The following is a 26,458-nucleotide window of genomic DNA, read 5'->3' as shown; positions in this document are numbered from 1 at the left end:
CTGCTCGCAAACAAAATGGGATAATGTTCACACAATGTCTGGTAAAAATTAAAGATTTAATAAATATTAGCTGTGACAATATCATACATAGTAATTACGATGAAAAGAAAAAGTTCAAATTAATGAAGAAGGGATGAATTATCAAAAACAAATGACACTGACGATTTTTTTGTTGTTGTTGAGATAGAGTCTCACTCTGTTGTCCAGGCTGGAGCACAGTGGCGTGATCTCAGCTCACTGCAACTTCCGCCTCCAAGGTTCAAACAGTTCTCCTGCCTCAGCCTCCTGAGTAACTGGGATTACAGATGTCTGCCACCATGCCCAGCTAATTTTTTGTATTTTTAGTAGAGATGGGGTTTTGCCATGTTGGCTAGGCTAGTCGCAAACTCCTGACCTCAGGTGATCCTTCTGCCTCAGCCTCCCAAAGTGCTGGGATTATAGGCATAAGCCACCACGCCCAGCCTCTAACAAACTGTATTTGAAAATATATTGTTAAACCCTTGCCTCATAATAACCACCAAAATAAACTCAAAATTGATTGAAGAATTCAAAAGGATAATGTGAAGAACTTTTAGGTAATATTTATCTAATATTGGAGAGAAAAAAACTGTATAAATAAATGGAAGAAATTAGAAAGAGAAAAATATAGATTCTGTATAATAAAAAAACTATGATAACATTAAAAGACAAGAGAAAAATTGCCAAAAATTATTTGCCACAATATGAAATGATACAAGTCATTATTTTTAATACATAATAAATACCAACAAGTCCATAGGAAAATAAACTCTCCGAAAGAAGTATGGCCAGGAGCACAAAAAATCATGAAAAAGTCTAATAAATATATGTAAAAATTATTTATTAGTAATTAAAGAAATTCACTAGTAAACCAGGAAATCCAACTTCGAGGACAAAAAGTTTCATTTTATATTTATCAACATGCTGAAACAATTTTGTGAGATTTTTACTTTTCATTTATAGATTTTAAGAGAATACTTAATTCTGGCAAGAGTTTAGGAGATTCCTGGTAAATATGCCACATGGCCTTCCTCTGAAATGTATTAAGAACTTTAAAATAGTTCATATACTTTAACCCTTTAAGGACCTGAGGAAAACATCAAGACACTGACTATGATTTTTGTTCTCCAAAGCATTACTTTCAAAACTCAGATCTCAGACGCAATCTAAACCAGTGTGTCCCAACACCTTCACATCGAAACAAAGGAAATAATAATATTTGTACAGTACACAGAGAACCTCGAATAGGCTGCTTGCATGGAATGAAAGTTCAACCAGTGACCAGAAGGACTGGAACACTGAGGTCCCAGCATATCTGTCACCAATCCCAACGATCAGTAGCCTGGGACAAATGATTTGGGCGTATCCAACCTAAAAACCTAACATTAAATCAAGTATGGCAGCTCTATGTTATGATGTAACACCAAAATTAAAGTCTTAAACTTCTGAAAAGTGAATAATAAGAGGCTACGTGGTCTAATTGGTGCTAAAACAGATAAGGCTGCAATAAAGCACAGCCGTTAGAATAGACTTAGAAATTTTATGTAAGAACGTGCTTATTGCCTTTAGCTTGTAAGATAGATGTAATTTTTTTCTTTTTTAACTTTCGGAATAACAAAACCATAGTGGGAAAAAAGAATATGCTTATGATGTAATGTAAAGAAAAGCAGAATGTAAGGCTTTTTATATTCCATTTTAAAAAGAGTTTGATTTCTGAAAAACGACTTTTTATTCAATATAACCTAACAGTCAACATCCTTTCAATATAAACATATAAACATAATCATTTTCCAAATATTCTTTTAATATATGTATTAGTCAACATAATATCAGAAATATAAAATATTTTTTCGATTTGTTTGAATCAGCACACTCTTCAGATTCAGAAAACAAATATGGTCACTTTTTACAATAAGCAGAAATATTAGCTTGATTAGATGAATGTGGTTAAAAGGTAAAAAAGAACCCCACAAATGCGTAAGCTTCTGTAGGGAAGCACTCAGAATCCACCATTTTATGTAATCTGTGTAGTTTTCTTAGCTGAAGAAGGAGAGGAACATGTAAAGGAAACTCCCTTGTGGGTAATTTCAGGTTTTTCCATTTCCACAAGGGATTGGATGTTAACTTAATGTGTTTCCCAGCACACATCCTGCACAACTCACAGTCAGAGATATAGGGCTTTATCTCGAAACACAAACATAATCCATATTGCTTTTCTTCTCTTCAGCCCATTTCTACTGGAATCTAATTAAATTTGCAGCAGGTGACAATTACTTTAATAAAGAATTAGCAATAACTTCAAAATACTGAAAATGTAAAATTATGGTTTCCCTTTTGCTCATCACGTTCAGAACTAACAGACTCATGACTGGGATCTCATGCTGTCATACATCTCCTTGGGTATTATTTGCCTAGAAATTAATTATACTTGTTCTGCATTAATGTATATTAGGCCACACTCCCTTCCCATTATTTTAAAAATTAAAGGCAGAATTTAACTGATACAACAAAATAATGTCATACTTTTATTAATGGAGAAACAGTGCAATTACGTAAAGTGATTGAATTAATTACCAAAACCATAATCAATGTCTAAACATTTATTATGTCACACTTTATCATCTTTGGTCATTTTTTCTCTATGCAAATGTAACATTTGCAGAAATTACATTTTCAAACTCATAGATGTTTTAAAAAATAATATTTACAGAGGTCTGGGCAAATATTTTCATCCTTAACATGTCAGAAATCAACAGACCTGAAATGTCAAAAGGAAAAATCCCACCAGATCCCAAACTTTGGTTAGATAACTTGCCTACTATAGCACTTAATTTTGAGCAGCTTTATTGGCATCTTAGCCTATGAGTCATAAAAGCCAAGTGAAATTCCACAGGCCAGAAAAAAAGAAATAGAAAAAACCTTTAGGATTGAGCAAAATATGTACTAGTCACAGTTCTTTAACATAAATTTCATTGCTACAATTAGTCGCCAGCAATTTGCCAACACTATCTTTCAAGGGACAAAATTCATCATAATTTATTACTTCTATTTGGTGAGATTATAATGAACATTCATTTCTTTTTCATTTTGCAAGAGTACAAGTTGAAATATGTTTAATCTTAATTCCATAAATGCTAGCTGTGTGCCTAGTTTTCCATTATAGATGTACAATGCAGGAAAAATTGCAAATTGTTCACTAATTCATTCACTCAACTTTGCTTCTATTGCTCAACTATTTAAATCAATTTACACAAAATCACAAACCCTCTAAAATATGTGCAACAATTTATGTACCATAAAATTATACTTGAGTATTAAAAAAGAATCTGGAACATGTTTTATTGGAAACATTTAAAATGTTAAGTTGTGAGTATGATGAAACAGACAAAATGTTTCTGTGGGCAGGCTTGTGTATACAGTGTAGCAATATTAATAAGAAACAAGATATAAAGCAGGAGTACCAAAATTCATAGTTAAATACATAGTGCAAAGGTCCACTAAAGAACTATTCCTCACCCATATTTTATACAGGACTTGTATGAGTACAATTTTTTAATGCTTCCTGTCAAGCCTAAGTGATGATTTTATAATTTGATGTCTTTCAAATGTATAGATTTTAAAAAATTATTTTTGACAAATCTCACCTGGAATCAAATGTATAGATCTTTTTATGAATGCCTTACAACAGAAGAGGTAAAGATCTGGGAAAGAAGAAATGGGATAGAGGAATGAATCTCCAAGAAGGCACAGTATTTGGCCTGAAAGTAGTATGTATGTTTTTGGAGAAAAGAAATAAAAGGCATTTGTGCAACTTGCATATTGAGAAATGTCATATGACTTCAGCAGATTGCCAAAGTTTCTTTAAGTCTTAGCAATCAATGTTCATTGTGTAAAATTCCTTTTTTAACATAATTCCCAAAAGAATCCAGGACTTATTATAAGAGGATTCCACTCTGCTAATTAACATTCAGTCACCGAATAGAAATACAGGAGGGACTCTGTTGACCTAGGTACCGCATTGGCCAGATAAAAAAAATTAAAAATTAACAAAAAGTAATTCATCTAATTCTTTCTTGTAAAAAGAAATTCATTTAAGAACAATGCTCTTGCTGTCCAATCTTTCTGAAATTATACATAAGTTGTATGTGTTACAGAAGATATATGCATAGATGCTTCATCTTCATGTTTTCCAATTATAGTTGTGAAAAGAGTATATTTGCATCTTATCCAAATTCATTATTTTTTAAGTTTCTATCCACAGGACCTTGGGAAATATGGCATATGTGAGAAATTTCAGTGTCACACAATCAGATCCAAACTTCACTACTTGAGAGTAGAAGTCGAAAGAATCAGGAAAAGTGAAAAGGGAAAAAGCTATTCATTTGTTCCTACAGCAAAAATAAAAAGAATGTTTTATGTACTAATCAACAAAACACAATGATACGGTTTGGCAGTGTCCCCACCAAAATCTCAACTTGAATTGTATCTCTCAGAATTCCCACGTGTTGGAGGGATCCAGGGGGTGGTTATTGAATCATGGGGGCTGGTCTTTCCCATGCCATCCTTGTGATAGTGAATTAGTCTCATGAGATTTGATGGGTTTATCAGAGGTTTCCACTGTTGCTTCTTCCTTATTTTCTCTTGCTGCTGCCATGTAAGAAGTGCATTTCACTGACTGCTATGATTCTGAGGCATCCCCAGCCATGTGGAGCTGTAAGTATAATTAAACCTCTTTTTCTTCCCAGCCTTGGTTATGTTTTTATCAGCAGCATGAAAACGGACTAATACAGTAAATTGTACCAGTAGAGTGGGGCATTGCTGAAAAGATACCAGAAAATGTGGAAGCGACTTTGGAACTGGGTAGCAGGCAGAGGTTGGAACAGTTTGAAGGTGAATGTGGGAAAGTTTGGAATTTCCTAGAGACTTGTTGAATGGCTTTTCCCAAAATGCTGATAGCAATATGGAAAATAAAATTCAGTCTGAGATGGTCTCAGATGGAGAAGAGGAACTTGTTGGGAACTAGAGCAAAGGTGACTCTCGTTATGCTTTAGCTAAGAGACTGGCAGCATTTTGCCCCTGCCCTAGAGATTTGTGGTACATTGAACTTGAGAGAGATGATTTAGAGTAGCTGGAGGAAGAAATTTCAAAGCAGCAAGCATTCAAGATGTAACCTGGGTGCTTTTAAAGGTATTCAGTTTTATAAGAGAAGTAGAGCATAAAAGTTTGGAAAATTTGCAGCCTGACCAAGTGATAGAAAATAAAAACCCATTTTCTGTGGAGAAATTCAAGCTGGCTGCAGAAGTTTGCATAAGTAGCAAGGATCCTAATGTTAATCCTCAAGACAAAATGTCTCCAAGGCATATCAGAGAACTTCCCGGCAGCTCCTCCCATCACAGGCCCCGGAGGCCCAGGAGGAAAAAGTGGTTTCGTGGGCTGGTCCCAGGGTCCCTGTGCTGTGTGCAGCCTAGGGACTGGGTGCCCTGTGTCCCACCTGCTCCAGCCATGGCTGAAAGGGGCTGACATACAGCTCAGGCTGTGGCTTCAGAGGGTGGAAGCCCCAGGCCTTGGCAGCTTGCTCACGGTGTTGAGCATGAGGGTGCACAGAAGTCAAGAATTGAGGTTTGGGAACATCTGCCTAGATTCCAGAAGATAAATGGAAATGCCTGGATGCCCAGGCAAAAGTTTGTTGCAGGACCTGGGCCTGTGTGGAGAAACTCTGCTAGGGCAGTGCAGAAGGGAAATGTGGGATCAGAAACCCCACACAGAGTCCCTACGGGGGCACCACATAGTGGAGCTGTGAGAAGACAGCCATGGTCCTCTAGACCCCAGAATGGTAGATCCACTGACAGCTTGCACTGTGCTCCTGGAAAAGCCACAACCACTCAACACCAGCCCATGAAAGCAGCCAGGAGAGAGGGTGTACCCTGCAAAGCCACAGGGGTGGAGCAGGCCCAAGATCATGGGAACCCACCTCTTGCATCAATGTGACTTGGATGCGAGACCTGGAGTCAAAGGAGATCATTTTGGAACTTTAAAATTTGACTGCCCCACTGGATTTCAGACTTGCATGGGCCCTGTAACCCCTTTGTTTTGGCCAATTTCTCCCATTTGGAACAACTATGTTTACCCAGTATCTGTACCCCCATTGTATCTAGGAAGTAACTAACTTGCTTTTGATTTTACAGACTCATTGGCAGAAGGGACTTGCTTTGTCTCAGATGAGACTTTGGACTGTGGACCATTGGATTATTGCTGAAATTAGTTAAGACTTTGGGGGACTGCTGAGAAGGTGTGATGATTGGTTGTGAAATGTGAGGACATGAGATTGGAGGGGCCAGGGGTGGAATGATATGGTTTGACTGTGTCCACACCCAAATCTCAACTTGAATTACATTTCCCAGAATTCCCATGTGTTGTGGGAGGGCCCCAGGGGGAGGTTATTGAATCATGGGGGCCAATCTTTACTGTGCTATTCTCGTGATAGTGAACAAGTCTCATGAGATCTGATGGGTTTATCAGGGGTTTCCGCTTTGCTTCTTCCTCATTTTCTCTCTCTGCTGCCATGTAAGAAGGGTCTTTCACCTCCCACCATGATTCTGAGCTCTCCCACCCATGTGGAACTGTAAGTCCAATTAAACGTCTTTTTCTTCCCAGCCTTGGGTATGTTTTTAATCAGCAGCATGAAAATGGACTCTCACACACAACATCTGGCAAGACTAAAAATAATCAAATTTACCTCCAATCTAGCTCAACAGACACTTTATCAAGATAACTCCAGAATTACCAGAGTCTCTAACTTTTGGATCAAGCTTGCCACAGATATTTTTTTCTTAAACATATACTTTTTGTCCTTTTGCTTTCTTTCTCAGTAGTTTACCCATCCCAGGATCTCTTTTCATACTGCTCTGGTTTCTCAGAGTCCTCCAATTCCGAAAAACCTTAGCAAGGCTAATCTCTTATGCTGAAATGTACCAATCCCTTTCTCTCATAAAAAACTACCTGTTCTGATCCAGTCCCTCAAACTGTTGCTTTTCACTACCTGCTTCATCCAGTGAATAATTCTACCTTTGATATTGATGGCCAGGCATGGTGGCTTACACCTGTAATCTCAGCACTTTGGGAGGCTGAGGCGGATGGATCACTTGAGGTCAGGAGTTCAAGGCCAGTCTGACCAACATGGTGAAATCCCATCTCTACTAAAAATACAAAAATTAGCTGGGTGTATTGGTACATGCCTGTAATCCCAGTTACTAGGGAGCCAGAGGCACGAGAATTACTTGAACCCAGGAGGCAGAGGTTGCTGAGCTAAGATCACACCACTGCACTCCAGCTTGGGTGACAGAGCAAGACTCCATCTTAAAATAAAATAAAATAAAACAAAAAATAAAAAAAGATATTGGCTACTGATAATGGCCTAATACTTATCCCCTTTTCATTGCAGGTGTTAACAGTGACTAAGTGCCTAAATACAAATTTGCAAATAAGTACCAATTGTATGGATCCCAACAAGTTCTATGAAAGACAGTTTGGGCACTGGGAACCATGAGTTTTTGTCCTGCCCTCTCTATGTGACCTGGGACAAATCACAAGATCTTTTGGAAGCTCAGTATGCTCATCTGAAGCTAAGGAAGCACTACTTCACAGCGAGGTGGTCAGGATAAAGTGATAAGCCATGAAAATGACAAAATTTAGACACTATTGGTGTTAAATATGTGAAGCACTTAATAATTAAAAAGTGCTGTACAAATATGTGATATCATCACATATTGATATGTGATATTATCCTAGGCAATTTTATATATTTTCCCAAGTAGATAAAACTCTCCAGGAGGAGAATATACCAAAAGCATAACTTTTAGTAAACCCTGGGCATTTTAGGAAACCTTTTTTACAGAAGTCTTTTACATTTTCTTTTCTACTTTAAGAAATGATGACCAGTTACATAAAGTCTTATGAGAGTCAGATTATAATGAGCTAGTCGTTACTGGCTGATGAATACAATAACTTTAAAAATTTACAAGGAAAAAAGAAAAAAAGTCAGTAAAATATTTACTATCAATGATCTTTCTTAATTATCTTCATCTTCCCTTTACACCCATATATTTATTTAATAATTTTACAGCAAAATAGATCTTTTAAGATAAAGGAAGCTCATTCCTGTAATCCTGGCACTTTGGGTGGCCGAGGAAGGAGGATTGCCTGAGTCCAGGAGTTCAAGACCAGCCTGGGCAACATAGCTAGATTCTGTCTCTACAAAATATAAAATTTTGTCGGGTGTGGTGGTGCACACCTGTAGTCCCAGCTACCCAGGAGGTTGAGGTGCTGAGGTGGGAGGAATGTCAGAGCCCAGGAGGTCAATGCTGCAGTGAGCTGTGATAATACCACTGAATTCAGCCTGGGTAACAGAGCTAGACCCTGTCTCAAAAAAACAAAAAACAAAAAACAAAAAAAACAAGCATTTGAAGCAAAAAAAAAAATTGCATAAGAAATTATCCAAAATCATTGATATTAAGTGTTTATCAATCATTGATCTAAAATAATGCATTATATTTATGAAGCTAAGAGGTCATAATCAATACCTGCTGTTTGGTATTGTCTTTTCACGGTTGTCTTTTTGTTGGTTTACTTAACGGCTTTACCTGACAAATCCAGTTTTAACCTGCATAGGCTGTATATATACCAAGAGGCAGTCCAGAAAAAGAGAGAGCAGAGAGGGAGAGGGAAATTCCAGAGGAATGACTTGCTTATTTGGAGGAGGATAAAAATTCAAATATAAATGTTGCCTCTACATCACTTAAATATTCACAAAATATTCAAGAAATATTCCAAGCACAGAGTAAGCCACTAGGAAAAAACAGTTTCCAAGAGTCTGTTCCCCACTTATTAATATACAATACTCAACATGGAAAGTTAGCAAATAGAGACAGCCTGTGTTGAAACTGCCTTAAATGGTTTTCAACATTTGTGGCATATTTATATTTGTACAGGATATGACTCAAAATTTGCTTTGAAGTATTTTATGTTTCTTACGGTAATAAAGAAAAAAAGTTGCTTTGTTCCAATTCTTCATTAATATTTAGATAAAGTCACAATTTTCTTCTTGATTTATTAAAAATGCTCTCCCACAAAATACTACAGAAGTATTTTTAGGAAATCTACATCTAAAATATCATCATTTTAACAAAATTAACTTTGATTTTAACTCATGCTTTCCTCATAATAAAAGCAGCTGCCACCTAGAAATTGTCTGCTTCAGGGTCCTGACATTCATTCATTTATTCATTTATTGTTTTTATTCCACTTAATTCCAAAAAGATTTAAATGTGTAATATGATATTAAGTGGAATCAGATAATTTTTAATGCAAAAATCTAATGAATGTAAATAAAAACAAAGTTGACCTACAACAAACTTTTGCACTGGGGAAGCACTGTGTGAGTACAGTGGAAAAAAGCAAAGATCTCGAAGAGCCCATTTGAAATCACTCATGAAAAGTTTGGTCAAATAAATCTAATTTCTTTTTTCTTTGCAGTTTTGTGTATTATTAAGGAAGCCAAATACTATAGACAGGATATATCTTGATTGGAGTAAATGATTAGAAGAAGAATCTAATGGTATATGTTTAGACCTGAGGGAGAAATATGAACTTTGTGGAATTCACAGCTGATAACCTTTGCAAAAAGTGATGAATGACAGATTATCACAACCTAAAGGACAACATAACATCATGAGGTCATGGAGAAATACTAAAGTTTATAAATGGCAGCACATTTCTTAAAAAATAAAATTAATGCAACAGTAGGCTATAAACCCCAAATAATATTTGTTCCAACCACATACTTCATTGTACTCTATGTGAGAACATTATTTGGAACCCTAAATTTGGTTGTGGCATAACTCACATGTTGCAGGGGACTTGGCAAACAAGGATATATTCAGAAAAAGCATCAAGGTACTGAAATTTTTTGAAACTACACAATGTAAAAGCATTGGTTAAAAGAATGGACTGTGTTTTGACCTAAAAATTTAAGTCTCATTTGGGACACACTGGTAGCTTCTAATATCTGAACATCAGTTAATTGTAAAACGGATTAGGTTTAAGCTATCACTCCCCGAGTAGAACCAGGACCAATGTTTGTGAGGAATGGAAGACAATCTCTAACAAACAGGAATAAACTGTTTCTAAAAGAAACAGAAAAGCACTAAAAATATTAAGGATGTACAGTAGAAGGAAAATTGACTAGTCCCAACTCCTGATATCACTGTTCTTTTAACTTTAGGACTTTTAACTTTTAACTTTAGTTTTAACTTTTAACTTTAGTTCCTTAGGTTCTCTGAGTTTCTGTTTCCTCATCTATAGGTTAGATAGCACTGCATTGAATACAGGACTGAAAACACCACAGTTGAAAATGCCAAGGTAAGAGATGGGAAATGTTGAACTGGACAGTTACCATGTTTTTTTCTATTTCTAAGATTTTATCATTTTATAGTAAAGGAAAATATAATAGTTTTCATCTTATGGTGAGGAATTATTGCTGAACTATGCATTCAACATATGTGTGTGTGTGTGTCTGTGTGTGTGTGTGTGTGATATTATGGGCCTCCTGTGTGTAGGTACTCTTCTAGGGATGTGGAAGTGAAAAAAATGTACAAAAATTCTTGCCATGGTAGACCTTATATTACAGTTGAAAGAAACGAACAGTAAAACAAATAAGTAAATTACATCACACAGTAGAAATCATAAGTACTGTATAAAAAATAAAGAAGGGAAATGCAAAATTTTAAATAGGGTCAATAAAATAACATCTGAGCAAAGATACATTAATTTCATCAATAATTTTTAAAATTTATTTTGTTATCAAGTTCATTGGAAAACTTGGCGCCTTTTACCAAATCCTATGATGTGAATAATGTTTAAAATCATGTAATCTCGTCACAGAGTATTATGGGTTGAACTGTGTTCTCCTAAAACTTCATATGTCAAATTCCTTGCCCAAGTACTTCAGAATGTATTTGGAAATAAGGTCTTTAGAGAGGTAATTAAGTTAAAGGTGGTTATTAGGGAGGCCCTCATTCAATATCACTGGTGATATTTGTGATATATCGCTGGTGTTAAGTGATTAGAACACAGACACATACAAAGGGAAAAAGCTGTGAAGACTCAGGGAGAAGACATTCATCTACAAGGTACGAAGGGAGACCTCAGAAGCAACCAGCCCTGCCAATACTGTGATCCTTTATTTTTGACTCCAGAATTTTGAGAAAATAACTTTTTGTTATTTAAGCTACCCAGTCTTTGCTACTTTGTTATGGCAGCTCTAGCAAATGAATACAGAGAATATAGACACATACAAACCCAGTCCAAATATTATGTTTAAGATAACGCATGATTGCATTAGTTATTTTTATAGAAACTCAAAATATTTTATGAACTTTAGCATTTATTAAAAAATTATTTTTAGTTAGAATTTGTACAGAATTTCAGGTTTTTTCTATTGATTCTTTTAACTTTAAATCGCATTAAAAATCTTAAACCTAGTAGTTCTCTCCCAAAATACTGTATTGAAGATATATGGTTTAACAAACATATTACAAGGACTTCACAACTAAAAATAGCATAAGTCATATGTAAACTTTCAGGATATGCAAAATATTTGTTTTACTACCAAGGTAAGTATAGTTAAACTTACTGAAGTTTAACATGGCAGCTCATAACCTTTTAGCGTGCTCACATGCACAACAAGCAAGCAGCTAATAACATCAGAACTTCAGTTTTCTCATCTAGTTCAAGTCTTCTTCCCCAACTGTTGAAACAACTTAGAACAGCCTAATTAACCAGTAAGAAAGTTGGCTTTATTATATTTTATTTAGATTTTCCTATTAGTAATTTAAATTAGTTTTAGCAATTAAAAAAAAAATAAGTCAATGAATATACTTACAGGTCCTGTTAGTTTAGATGCTTTCTCAAATTCGTCACCCTCCTCCATTAGTGCTTCTTCAGTCCCAGGTAAGGAATCTATTTTTATTTTTAAAAAATGAATAAATTACAGTCACATATTGCTTATTAATTCTCTGATATATAAAACTGTTGTGATAATAAAATGACAGAATTTGTTGTTGAAAAAATCATATTGTTTGTGAGTTAAAGTAGAACATGAAATAATATTTAACTTAAAAACAACTCATGAAAAATGATAAGTATTTTCAATCTAGAAGGGCACAATAATGTCAGGAATGTGCAAGAACCACAGTTATCTTAGTTATACAAATAAAGCAAGATATTTTGGCATATTATCCAGCTAATTGTTGGAACATAATTATATTTAATGTCCTTTTTCTTTTTTATAATTTTAAAATTATTTGTTTTATCTATCAGTTGTCTCCTTTTGGGGGTTACACAATTTGAGTACTATTTTGTGCTCTCTCTTTCAGATGGAATGGAACGTTCTGAAAAAAGTTCAGAGAAAGGTGGATATTATTAAATGGTGATTGGTTTTCCATTTCAATGTATGAAGCAAGAAGTTGCAATTACTTAGCCTGAATTGAATACATTGATGGGTGAGTGAGTAGTGGCTTTCAAATATGTGGAAAAAAATGATGCAACCTTTTTCTTGTGTCTTCTGACATTATAACAACCATCAGAACAACAAGGATTTCTATGGGTTATAAAGAATTCTGTGATAGGTAAATGGAGCAACTAGGAATAATCTATCCAGAAGACTGTTGACTTCTCTCAGTTGAGTTTGAACTCCTTTTTTTTTTTTTTTTTTTTTTTTTTTTTTTTTGAGACGGAGTCTCGCTGTGTCGCCCAGGCTGGAGTGCAGTGGCCGGATCTCAGCTCACTGCAAGCTCTGCCTCCCGGGTTTTTACGCCATTCTCCTGCCTCAGCCTCCCGAGTAGCCGGGACTACAGGCGCCGCCACCTCGCCCGGCTAGTTTTTTGTATTTTTTAGTAGAGACGGGGTTTCACCGTGTTAGCCAGGATGGTCTCGAACTCCTGACGTCGTGATCCGCCCGTCTCGGCCTCCCAAAGTGCTGGGATTACAGGCTTGAGCCACCGCGCCCGGCCTGAACTCCTTTTCAAATTAAAAAAAAAATCAGTTAAGGGAAAGGTATTTTAAACCACTGGATTTAAAAATTAATTTCTTATATTTATTAATACTTGAGGGAATCATATAAAGCCCTAAAGATTTTCCTTTAGCTTTATGTACATATGCAGACAGATTTTTCTGTTTCGTAAAACGTATACTCTGAAAAGAGAATTAGAGCATGAAATCTTTCAAACCCTTAATGACCACCAAACACCAGGGAGACAATGGAAAGCTCAGCACAGATCCATAATCATAGCTTTTGAATCATGGAGCTCTCTCTATCTCTGATAACTCAGAATTTTACATTCAAGAAGACAAGTTTCTAAATTCTGGGGCACATAGTTTATGTAGATGTAAATGCGGATTTTGTTTTAGAACACAGAATACCTTCCACCGTAAAACTGACTTCAGGAGAAACACATCGTTCTCAAGTTGTAGGTGAATTTAAGGATTTTAAATCTACCTTTCCTAACAGAACATAGACATTAAAAATAAGCAAGTTTTAGTGGATAAAATCAGGAGAGACAAATGAGAATTATACCAAATGCAAAACTATTAATCCACTTGTAAAGAATACATGTTCTTTACATGTATACAAGCTCCCAAAACCCAATTGTAAAGGTGACAATAAATTTGTTAAATTAGGATGTAAATTAAGCATAATTTAATGTAAATTAAGCATAAATTTGGAGGACTTATTAAGCATAAGTCCTCCAAAACTGAATTATATTCTGCAGAACTGTGAGCAAATGCTACTATAATTTTAGTATTCACTCAGTATGTTTCCTGTTTTGTTTGTGTATTGAAGTTCTTATTTGAGTAATCTATTGATTTAATAAATAACATTAAAATGTTCTATTCTACATTACGAAGAAAATTATTTCCATATATAGGACAATAAAATCCACCTTCTCATGGATTTGCTAATTTTTTTAAAGTTAGAAACACTATAAATGAGTTCTCAAGCTCTTCTCCACGAGTAGTTAATGGTTTTTAAGAGATGTCATTCTGCTTGATTATTTATGTATTCATTCTTTCATTCATACATTTACTGTATTTGTATATTTGTGTATTCATTTATTCAGCAAATACTATATGCCAAGCACTGCATTAGGTGCTTTCAAAAGAAGTTGAATATTTTCTGTGCACTTTCTTTCATGAAATTTACTTGAACACATTTACAGGGCAGTATTAACTTTTTAACAAAGATGAACATTTATAAAGAGAAAGTATTAGTAACTTTGTATGATTTACATTTTGTTCAGTTTTGTTTCTGTTGAATTATCCCTGGTTATTGGTACCATATCCACAAAGATCTATAATACAGTAATCTCCATTGAGCTTAGTATGAAGGGACAGCTATAAGTACTGCCAGAACATTTGAGAGTTTACATAACTACTGTTTTTGAAAGTTATGAAGTCAAAGGGATACTGTCAAATAGCCCAAATCTAATAATAGGATACCAATCTAACAAGCTAGTAGGGACCAGAGATATCATGAAAGTAAAACCTTAGTGTTTAATGCTTGGAGCAGTAAATGCCATTGTTTATGTCTTCTAAGTGCATCGCTTATTAACAGTAACAGGTGAGTACATAAGTGCAAGCTATTTTGCTCTGTCTATTCCAGAGCAATTTCTTTCATGCATGATTTTCAAATGTAAGTAAATTTTTTTAGCTATTTAAAATCACCTATGGGTGAGTGGGAAATGAGTCCCTAAATTTGTCAAATATTACAGTTTATCTTATATCCTCATTTTAGAGAAGAAGAAACTGAAGCATGGAAAGATAAGGTAATTTTACCAGAAATCTAATAATCCGTGGCAGCAGTAGGACTAAAAATTCAGCCTGTGTGGTTGATTGGACATGTTGGTGGGAACCTAAAAATCTGTAGTTTATTGCAGTGCTTAGCTACATCCAACTTTTTTCAGCCATTATTTTTACTTTTGCTGCTTGTGTCACAACAGACTTTTTTTTATGCACAGTTATACCTATTTATAGAAATATTTATGCTTGCCGAGCCAAGTTCAATGTGGATGCACAGTTGACACAAACTGTCAACTTTATAGCACTTTCAGATAATGCCAATGCTATTCAATTATTGGATCTAGTCATTTGACTAACTTAAGTAGAAAAGAATGTACTAAATCAGAAACTCATATTCTGGAATTTGCAGATTAGGCATACTAATAATTGAATGTGAAGAATGCAGGATTAGGCATTTCAAGAAAGGAGCTTAAAGTATAATCTGCAACACATTCTTGATACATTATTTAATTTCTCCGGAAATTTGAGTCCTTATAATACTCAGTAATTATGTAAATGAGATTGCTGAAGGATATATACAGGTGAAGATTGGTAAGTTGGAGTTATTTTGATAAAATTTAAAAAATTATTGGCAACTAATTAAATAGTGTCTGTCTTGTGCCTGGTTTTGTATGGGGCATGATAAGTAACGTAAGAAAACTTCAAGAAGCATATAATCCAATGGAAGTAGGAGAAACAAACACAGAAGAAGCAATTCAAAACAATTTGGGAATGAGAGAAAGAAAATATCAGAGAGACTTTACATGATCTTACAGCAGATGATCTAAATAGGCAGAGAAGGGAGAGAAAAGGCCTTATTGCTAGTCAGGGAAGGATGGCGTAAGTGAAGATACACATGCAAGAATATCTACGAGCAGAAACCAGACTGACTCCAGAAGCTGTGCGAGTGTCAACGAATGGCCAGCCTGGGGCCTCCATGTTGCTAGTGACACATTACTTAATGTTCATTATCAGAGTTAAATGTCTATCATAAGAACATGCCATGTCATCACCACAGATGTGAGTATGTATTAACTATGGCCATTTCTTTGTATTACGCTACATTAACATTGGTTTATGTTCCCTTAGCAGTTTTTTAAAAAATATTTATTACCTAATATTTGACATATAAAAATATAACATCTGTAAAACATTTATATAAATATAACATGCAAAATATATCACAGCTATTATTATATGTGATATATTTAAATTACAAATTACAATGACAAAATAAACACCCCAAACCCACCACTTAATAATTAGGGCATTTTCAATAACCTTCATATATGTGTGGGCTCCTTCCTTACCCCATCACCCAGTCTCCCCATACCCTTGAGAATAACCAATATTTTGTGTTTGTCATTCCCTTCTTTAAATATAGTTTTGTCACTTATGTTTTCCTAAAGAATGTATTGGCTAGATTTGCTTTTTGGAGCTTTATTAAAATGGCATTCTGTGACTTGCTCTTGTTCAAGAAGCATTAGGCTTTTAAAACTCATTTAATGGTGAGCTGCAACTTGCTTATACCAGACTGGGAGAACCAACTACCATTTCAGTTTGTCTGCTGGAAATCAGTCACAGTGGGAGTATTCACACCATGGAAATCATCAATCTCTACAAATCAGGGCTTTCTTTTTTCAGGAAAACAATTGTTCTACATTTACACACTAGAAATCTGAATGCCTTTCAACTACATACAGGGGATCTATTTGTACGTCACTGATTTTATCCATTGCCTGTATGTAGTTGAAACGCATTCAGGTTTCTACTGCGTAAAAAAATTTCATAATTTATCCATTTCCCTGTCTATGAACATACTAACAAGGGTTGTTCATATTTCATGCTATATGAAGCTTGTTTCTCTAAAGCATTTACCTAGAAATGGAGTTTTTAGGTTTTAGATTATATAAATGCTCAAGATTTTAAGATAATGGAAAACTTTTCAAAAACTCATATACCTGTAATATACGAGTTTCTTTTTACCTATGACTTCACCAGAACTTAGTTTTGTCAGTTTTCTTAATCAATGCCAATCAAAAGCTTGTAAAAGAAAAAGGATTGTATCTCTCCATGGTCTTAATTTGCTTTTCCACGATCACAAAGGTAGTTTAAGTATTTTTCATCAGCTTGTTGGCCTTTTGTGTTTCCTCTCTGTAAAATATATATTCATAATTGTTACTTATTTTTCTATTGATGTGTTGATTTTTTATTTATTAAATTGTATGTGTTCTTCATATTCTGAATATTAATCTTTGATCAGTGGCAATTACATTGCAAATATGTTTCCCTATTTGTGGCTTTTCTTTGGGCATCTTTTTTTTTAAATTTTTTTAATAGGTTTTTGGGGAACAGGTGGTGTTTGGTTACATGAATAAGCTATTTAGTGGTGATTTCTGAGATTTTGGTGCACCCATCACCGGAGCAGTGTACACGGTACTCAATGTGTAGTCTTTTATCCCTCGCCACCCCCACCCTTTCCCCCAAGTCCCCAAAGTCCAATATATCATTCTTAAGCCTTTTCATCCTCATAGCTTAGCTCCCACATATAAGTGAGAACATATGATATTTGGTTTTCCATTCCTGAGTTACTCCACTTAGAATAATAGTCTCCAATTCTGTCCAGGTTGCTGTAAATGCCATTATTTTGTTCCTTTTTAAGGTTGAGTAGTATTCCACTATATATATATATCACTTTTTTTAATCCACTCATTGATTGAGGAGCATTTGGGCTGCTTCCATATTTTTGAAATTTCAAATTGTGCTGCTATAAACATTTATGTGCAAATATCTTTTTCGTATAATGACTTCTTTTCATCTGGGTGGATACTTAGTAACAGGATTGCTGGATCAAATGGTAGATCTTCTTTTAGTTCTTTAAGGAATCTCCACACTGTTTTCCAGAGTGGTTGTACTAGTTTACATTCCCATCAACAGTGTAAAAGTGTTCCTTTTTACCACATCCACACCAACATCTATTATTTTTTGATTTTTTTACTATGGCCATTCTTGCAGGAGTGAGGTGGTGTCACATTGTGGTTTCGATTTGCATTTCCCTGATCATTAGTGATGTTGAGCATTTTTCCATATGCTTTTTGGCCACTCATATATCCTCTTGAGAAACGTCTATTCATGTCCTTAGCCCACTTTTTGATAGGATTGTTAGTTTTTTTCTTGCTGATTTGAGTTCTTTGTATTATAGATTCTGGATATTAGTCCTTTGTCAGAAGTATAGATTATGAAGATTTTCTCCCACTCTGCGTTTTCTGCTTACTCGGCTGATTATTTATTTGACTGTGCAGAAGTTTTTTAGTTCAATTAAGTCCCATCTATTTATCTTTGTTTTTGTTGCACTTGCTTTTGGATTCTTGGTCATGAAGCCTTTACCTAAGCTAATCTCTGGAAGGGTTTTTTCTGATGTTATCTTCTAGAATTTTTATGGTTTCAGTTCTTAAATTTAAGTCCTTGATCCATTTTGAGTTGATTTTTGTGTAAGATGAGAGATGAGGATCCAGTTTCATTCTTCTACATGTGGCTTGCCAATTATCCCAGCACCATTTGTTGAATAGGGTGTCCCTTCCCCACTTTATATTTTTTTTGCTTTGTTGAAGATCAGTTTTCTGTAAGTATTTGGGTTTATTTCTGGGTTCCTCTATTCTGTTCCAGTGGTCTATGTGCCTATTTTTATAATAGTACTATGCTGTTTTGGTGACTATGGCCTTATAGTATAGTTTGAACTCAGGTAATGTGATTCCTCCAGATTTGTTCTTTTCACCTAGGACAGCTTTAGCTATGCAGGTTCTTTTTTGGTTCCATATGAATTTTAAGATTGTCTTTTCTAGTTCTGTGAAGAATGATGGTGATATTTTGATGGGAATTTCATTGAATTTATAGATTGCTTTTGGCAGTATGGTCATTCTCATAATATTGATTCTACCCGTCCATGAGTATGGGAAGTATTTCCATTTGTTTGTGTGGTCTATAATTTCGTTCAGCAGTGTTTTGTGGTTTTCCTTGTAGAGGTCTTTCATGTCCTTGGTTAGTTATATTCCTAAGTATTTTTTTTTTTTTTACAGATATTATGGAAAGGCTTGAGTTCTTGACTTGATTCTCAGTGTGGTCGCTGTTGGTATACAACAGAGCTACTGATATGTGTACATTAATTTTGTATCCTGAAACTTTGCTGAATTCATTTACCAGTTCTAGGAGCTTTTTGGATGAGTCTTTAGAGTTTTCTAGGTATATAATCATATCATCAGCAAACAGTGACAGTTTGACTTCCTCTTCACTGATCTGGATGCCCTTTATTCCTTCTCTTGTCTGATTGCTCTGGCTGGGACTTCCAGTACTATGTGAATAGAAGTGGTGAAAGTGGGCATCTTTGTCTTCTTTCAGTTATCAGGGAGAATGCTTTCAATTTTTCCCTGTTCAGTATAATGCTGGCTGTGGGTTTTTTATAGATGGCTTTTTTACCTTAAGGTATGAACCTTCTATAACAATTTTGCTGAGGGTTTTAATCCTAAAGGGATGCTGGATTTTGTCTGATGCTTTTTCTGCCTTTATTGAGATGATTATGTGATTTTTGTTTTTAATTCTGTTTATGTGCTATGCTACATTTATTGACTTGCATATGTTAAACTATCCCTGCATCCAAGGTATGAAACCCACTTGATCCTGGTGGATTATCTTTTTGATACTCTGTTGGATTTGGTTTACTAGCATTTTGTGAGGATGTTTGCATGTATGTTCAAGGAGTCTGGTCTGTAGTTTTCTTTCTGTGTTATGTCCTTCCCTGGTTTTGGCATTAGGGTAATATTGGCTTCATAAAATGATTTAGAAAGGATTACCTCTTTCTCTATCTTTTGAAATAGTGCCAATTCTTCTTTGAATTGTCTGATAGAATTCAGCTGTGAATTCATCTGGTCCCTAACTTATTTTTGTTGGCAATTTTTTATTACTATTTCAATCTCACTGCTTGTTATTGGTCTGTTTAGAGATTCTATATCATCCTGGTTTAATCTAGAAGGGTTGTATATTTCCAGGAATTTATCCATCTCCTCTAGGTTTTCCAGTTTATATGTGTAAAGATGTTCATAGTAGCCTTTAATAATCTATGTGTTTCTGTGGTATCAGTAGTAATATCTCCTGTTTCATTTCTAATATAGCTTGTTTGCATCTTCTTTCTTCTTTTCTTGGTTAATCTTACTATATTTATCTTTTCAAAAACCAATTTTTTCTTTCATCTATCTTTTGTAATATTTTTGTTTCAGTTTCTTTTAGTTCTCCTCTGATCTTTGTTATTTCTTTTCTTCTTCTGGGTTTGGATAGTTCTTGTTTCTCCAGTCCCAGGAGGTATGACATTAGATTATCTGTTTGCGCTCTTTCAGACTTTTTGATGTAGGCATTTAATGCTATGAACTTTCCTCTTAGCACTACTTTTACTGTATCCCAGAGGTTTTGATAGGTTGTGTTACTGTTATTGTTCAGTTCAAAGAACTTTTTAATTTCCATCTTGATTTCCTTGTTGATCCCATGATCATTGAGGAGCAGGTTATTTAATTTCCATGTATTTGCATGGTTTTGCAGCTTCCTTTTGGATTTGATTTCCAATTTTATTCCAGTGTGGTCTCAGAGAGTACTTGATATAATTTTGATTTTCTTAAATTTAATGAGACTTGTTGTGTGGCCTATCATATGGTTTATTTTGGGGAATATTTCATGTGCTGATGAATAGAATGTATATTCTGCAGTTGTTGGGTAGACTGTTTGGTAAATATCTGTCAAGTTTAGGTCCATTGTTTCTTTGTTGACTTTCTGTCTGGATGACCTGTCTAGTGCTGTCAGTGGAGTATTCAAGTCCCCCACTATTATTGTGTTGCCATCTATCTCATTTCTTAGATCTAGTGGTAATTGTTTTATAAATTTGGAAGCTCCAGTGTTAGGCATATATATATATTTAGGATTGTGACATTTTCCTGTTGAACTAGTCCTTTTATCATTATATAATGTTCCACTTTGTTTATTTTTAACTGCTGTTGCTTTAAAGTTTGTTTCATCTGATAAAAAAATACCTACTCCTACTTGCTTTTGGTGTCCATTTGCATGGAATACCTTTTCCTACCCCTTTACCTTAAGTTGATATGAGTCCTTATGTGTTAGGCGAGTCTCCTGAAGACAGCAGAAACTTGGCTGGTGAATTCTTATCCATTTTGCCATTCTGTGTATTTTAAGTGGAGCATTTAGGCCATTTACATTCAATGTTAGTATAGAGATGTGCGGTAGTATTCTATTCTTTGTGCTGTGTGTTGCCTGAATACCTAAGTTTTTTTTTTCACTGTGTTATTGTTATATGAGTCCTGTGAGATTTATGCTTTAAAGAGGTTCTACTTTGGTGTATTTCAATGATTTGTTTCAGGGTTTAGAGTTCCTTCTAGAAGTTCTTGTATTGCTGACTTGGGAGTGGCAAATTCTTTCAGCATTTATTTGTCTGGAAAAGACTGTGTCTTTCCTTCATTTATGAAGCTTAGTTTCTCTGAATATAACATTCTTGGGTAACAATTGTTTTGTTTAAGGAGGCTAAAAATGGGTCCCCAATCCCTTCTGGCTTGGGTTTCTGTTGAGAAATCTGCTGTTAATCTGATAGGTTTTCCTTTATAGGTTACCTGATGCTTTTGCCTCAAAGCTCTTAAGATTTTTTCCTTCGTCTTGACTTTAGATAACCTGATGACTATGTGCGTAGGCAATGATCTTTTTGCAACGAATTTCCCAGGTGTTCTTTGAGCTTCTTGTATTCAGAGTTCTAGATCTCTACCAAGGCTAGGGAAATTTTCCTTGATTATTCCCTCAAATATGTTTTCCAAACTTTTAGATTTCTCTTCTTCCTCAGGAACATCAACTATTCTTAGGTTTGGACATTTAACACAGTCCCACACTTCTTGGAGGCTTTGTTCATTGGAGGCTTTGTTCATGTTTTTAAAATTCTTTTTTCTTTGTCTTTGATGGATTGGGTAAATTGAAAAACCTTGTCTTTGAGCTCTGGAGTTGTTCTTCTGCTTTTTAATTTGATTGCTGATACCTTCCAGTGTATTTTGCATTTCTCTAAGTGTGTCTTTGACTGCCAGAAGTTCTGATTATTTTTTATTTATGCTACCTATTTCACTGAAGAGTTTTCATTTCATATCCTGAATTATGTTTTTGATTTATGTAAGTTGGACTCACCTTTCTGTGATGCCTGCTTGATTAGCTTAATATTCAATCTTCTGAATTCTTTTTCTGGCAATTCAGATTTCCTCTTGATTTGAATCCATTGCTGGTGAGCTTGTATGATCTTTTGGGGGTATTAACCTCGCTTTTTCATATTACCAGAATTGTTTTACGGGTTCCTTCTAATTTGCGCAGACTATGTTAGAAGGAAGATGTAGGATTCAAGAACTGCTGTTAAGATTCTTTTGTCCCTTAGTGTGTTCCCTTGATGTTGTGTTCTCCCCATTCCCCTAGGAATGAGGCTTCTTGAGAGTTGAACTGTAGTGATTGTTTTAGCTCTTCTGGGTCTAGTCATCCAGTGGAGCTACCGGGCTCTGGGCTGGTACTGGGGAGGGTCTGCAAAGAGTCCTGTGATGTGATCAGTCTTCAGGTCTTGCAGCTGTGGATACCACCACCTGCCCTGGAGGAGGTAGCAGGGGAGTGAAGTGGACTCTGTAAGGGACTTTGGTTATGTTTTTGTTTAGTGTGCTGGTTTTGTGTTGGTTGGCCTCCAGCCAGGAAGTAGTGCTTTCAAGAATGCATTGGCCCTATGAGGAGGATGCAAACCCGCCCTAGGAACACTTGGTTAAGTATTCAGGTTTCTCAGGTGGTGGGGAGGGCCATAGAGTTCCCAAGAGATTATGTCCTTTGTCTTTGGCTACCACAGCAGGTAAAGAAAGACCACCAGGTGGGAGCAGAGATAGGTGTGTCTGAGCTCAGCCTCTTCTTGTGTGGGACTTGCTGTTTCTGCTGTGGGGGATGGGAGTGTGGTTCTCAGTCCAATGGGGTTATATTCCCAGGGAGATGATGGCTGCCTCTGCTGAGTCATACAGGTTGCCGAGGAAGTAGGAGAAGGCCAGCAGTCACAGGCTTCACCCAGTTCCAAGGCAGCCCATAGTCCTAAAGGCTGGTCTCACACCCACTGTGCCGCCTCAACAGCAGTGAGTTTATTTCCAGGCAACAAGTGATCAGGGCTGAGAACTTGCCCCAGACCATGAGTCTCCTCATCTAGAAAGTAAGAAGACTCACAAACTTTTGCATCTCAGGGAGCCTGCAGTGGTGGTCCATTTCCTTCAAATAGTCTGTGGATTCTCTCGGCTTTCTTGGTATGTTCCTGCGGTACTTCTTGGAGCAAAAGTTCATGATGTGAGTCTCCACATACTGTTCTGTCTGTCCTAGTGGGAGCTGCAATCTGGTCCTGCCTCCTGTCACCATCTTAATCTTGAGCGTCTTTGGGCATCTTTTGATAAACATGAGTTTTTAATTTTCTACAGTTGAATGTTCCAATTATTTCTTTTATGGCTGGAGATGTTTTTGTACTGTTGAAGAGGTCCTTCTCAATCCAGGTGTAAGAAAAATACTTTCCTATAGTCTATCTTCTAACTAACCAGGTTGAATATATGGACTGTGTTTTGCTCTTACGCTGACTGATGAAGATGTGATGTACCTTAGATGGCACTGGAGTGACATTACCTGTACTTATTTACATATACAACAAACATTTTGAATTGCTCTGATATTAAGTTTGTTTGCTAAGTTAAGGAATTTCCATTTTGTACTATAGAAAATGGAAATGAAATAAGCAGCTTTATTTTCAGAAAAACAATGAACCAAAGAGGGGTGAGATTGTCCAAGGAGGGCCAAGAAGGGAGTTATACTTGATGGAGAAAGAGGGAAAAGACATAGACCAGACAATATTAGGGCAAATACAAAGGAGGCTGACTCTGGGAGGAAATTCTGAAGTGACATTGACATAAATGGAGACCAATTTAAAGCAGGGCTGGGAGAGAGGGAGTATGATATTGTCAAGTATGATATTGACATTTCTGCCCAAGAAGAATGACTGGATCAATGACGTGAGAATGGGAGCAGCGGGTATAGCAAGTGACAAGGGGCAGAGAAACAGTTTCATTTTCTAGAAATCCAGCTGACAACGTGGATTTCTAAAGTTTGAATTAGTGACATAATTTAGGGAGTAGCCAACTTACAGTTGATCTGTTTGAACCTTAAACAGAACAGGGGCATAAAGAGATTACTCTTCAGAATCCACACTTCTCAATTCCTTCTATCCTTTGCTCTTATCCTGACACAAACAGCCCCAAGGAGTGTGCCAGTGGTAGATACGTGACCTGCAGCTACAGTGAATTCACGCAAAGGAAGATGTCTGGTTTACTTTTTTCCTTTATTTCTTTAATGTTTAAGTGCCACTAGAACTGCAATAAATATTGTTGAACTTAAAACTTACCAAATGAATCTGGGATTTTTTCATCTGGAGAATGAAGCATTGGTAGTGACTCTTCTGTCCTTTCTTCCAGATTGTCTCCTTGAAGCCTAAATAATTAAAAATGGTCATTGAAACATCTCATAATGTTAAATTGTGAAGTGTGAACTATGCACCATGGGGAACATGGCTGTGAACTTCAAGATTCTAAACTCAGATATGCATGTTCAAAATAGAAATATAAGTTCACTAAAGCCATTTTAATATAAGATTTTTGCTATTCTAACCATTAAGGAGAAGTCTTCTATATTTCCTGTTATATACCTGCTATACATGCCAGGATTTATCTAGGTAGAATCTGCTTTTCTTCTCAGTCTGATCGTAGAAAAGTTTAGAAGCACATATTTTCACTTAAACCCCAAATGGGAATTGAGTGGAAGGAAAACAAGAGGCCACACAGTGTGCTCGCCTAGCATCAGGGTCTGGGAGTCATAAAAGGGTTTTCTTGATTCCACAGAGGTTTATCAAACACAGTCTTCCAAATCAACCAACCTAAGCTTTAAGACCTGTGGGTCGAGATATGTATCAGCAGTGGAGGTAAAGATTCCTAAGGTGTGACTGCCCAGGCTTCTCATAGACACTGAGCCTTCCTCAGGAGAGAACAATAAATACAGGCATAATTTATAACTATACTGGATTGCTTCAAATGTTATAATGTTATATAAGTTGTAATTTTTATAAATGTTATAATTCTCAGCCATTTTATATCTTTGCTTTTATACACCACAGCAGAATCTCATATAATTTGCTTTTTGACTTTTACAAATTCAATCATATATGCATATCTCTTGATCTTCTGTGTAATTACAATGTGAATTATATATGCACCATAATTTTTATAATATTAAATTCTGCACATCCCTCTATTATACATTTATACTTACTTATTACCTTCTGTATATGAAATCACACTTACTGTATTGTATAAGAAAATTAAACAATTCTCAAGGGGAATTTCCTGAAAGTTGTAACATTTTTTGCTAAACTTTGTATGGTTTTGTACTTTTAATTAATTTTTTAATTAATTTTGTAAAAAGGCCACTTTTAAATAAATAAATTAGCCACATATTTTTCAAATATTCTCTACTTTTTATTATATTCCCTTTGGATAATCAATTTCAGTATTCAGCAATATCAAATATTCTGTTGTGGGCTCTCTTTGTCCAGGACCATTCTATCAAAATCATATCAAAGAGAGAAGGTACAGAGATGCATTAAATATTAAAAGGTATGAGTAAAAATTATTATTGAAAATTCACAATGAACTCCAACACATTGGGATATTTAATATTAAGTTAAAACCCCAGGCCAAGTGTGGTGGCTCACTCCTATAATTTCAGCACTTTGGGAGGCTAAAGCAGGCAGATCGGTTAAGGCCAGGAGTTCAAGTCTGCAGTGAGCCATGATCACGCCACTGCACTCCAACTGGGGTGACAGAGTGAGCGCCCCTGTCTCTAAAAAAAGTAAATGTTTTTTAATCCTAAAAAGAAAATAAATCTCCAACAAAGACAGAAGGAAGCAAGATCTAAAAACAGTGCTGTAATTTTTGTTTGCTTGTTGTATTCATCAATAAAACAAAATACTTATTTAGCACTTACTAATATGCTCAAGCATAAGCCAAATGTCATAGAGATGCAAAGAAATTATAACTGTCCCTGATAGGCTTTAATATATCTTAGTGGAAGAGACCAATGGCTATGGACAAAAACTCAACAAATTGGGTGGCCTTGTAGCTGGCTTGTCCTTGTCCACACAGTGCCCTCCAGATACCTTAAGAGCTGAGTTTACCATGACTTGGCACCAATTCCATTGCGGAATGCTTCACAGCCCTGCCATCCTCGAGTGCTCTGCCAATGTTTCCCAAGCTGTAATCCACACAGCACCACTTCTGTAAGAGGTTAATGGGTACTGTGCAAACAAGGGGTGTGTGGGCAAGTCCGGGAAATACAGTCTAAATAAAAGTTAAATTGTTTTTTGTTTTTTTACCATAAGAGTTTTACTCATACTCCCAAAACTTTTTGCTTT

The 26,458-nt window shown here is 35.7% G+C and overlaps 1 protein-coding gene across 17 annotated transcripts in view; it reads right to left on the bottom strand.

Moving 5' to 3' along the window:
* C8H8orf34 (chromosome 8 C8orf34 homolog) overlaps positions 1-26,458 on the bottom strand; it is a 496,138-nt gene that overhangs the window by 86,297 nt on the left and 383,383 nt on the right. For all 17 annotated transcript variants that reach the window (XR_012416463.1, XR_012416464.1, XR_012416465.1 and 14 more), the window contains 2 exons: positions 24,398-24,483; positions 11,957-12,033 (listed from right to left, as the gene is read on the bottom strand). Coding sequence is in view for 14 of the 17 variants with exons in the window: in XM_065519322.2 (XP_065375394.1) it covers positions 11,957-12,033; positions 24,398-24,483 (163 nt within the window). In the remaining 3 variants the exon portion in view is untranslated. The remainder of the gene's footprint in view (positions 1-11,956; positions 12,034-24,397; positions 24,484-26,458) is intronic.

Source organism: Macaca fascicularis, chromosome 8 (genome assembly GCF_037993035.2).
Source record: "Macaca fascicularis isolate 582-1 chromosome 8, T2T-MFA8v1.1".
NCBI lineage: Eukaryota > Metazoa > Chordata > Mammalia > Primates > Cercopithecidae > Macaca > Macaca fascicularis.
The sequence above is the reverse complement of the archived record's forward strand: the minus strand, read 5'-3'. Positions and strand labels throughout refer to the sequence as shown.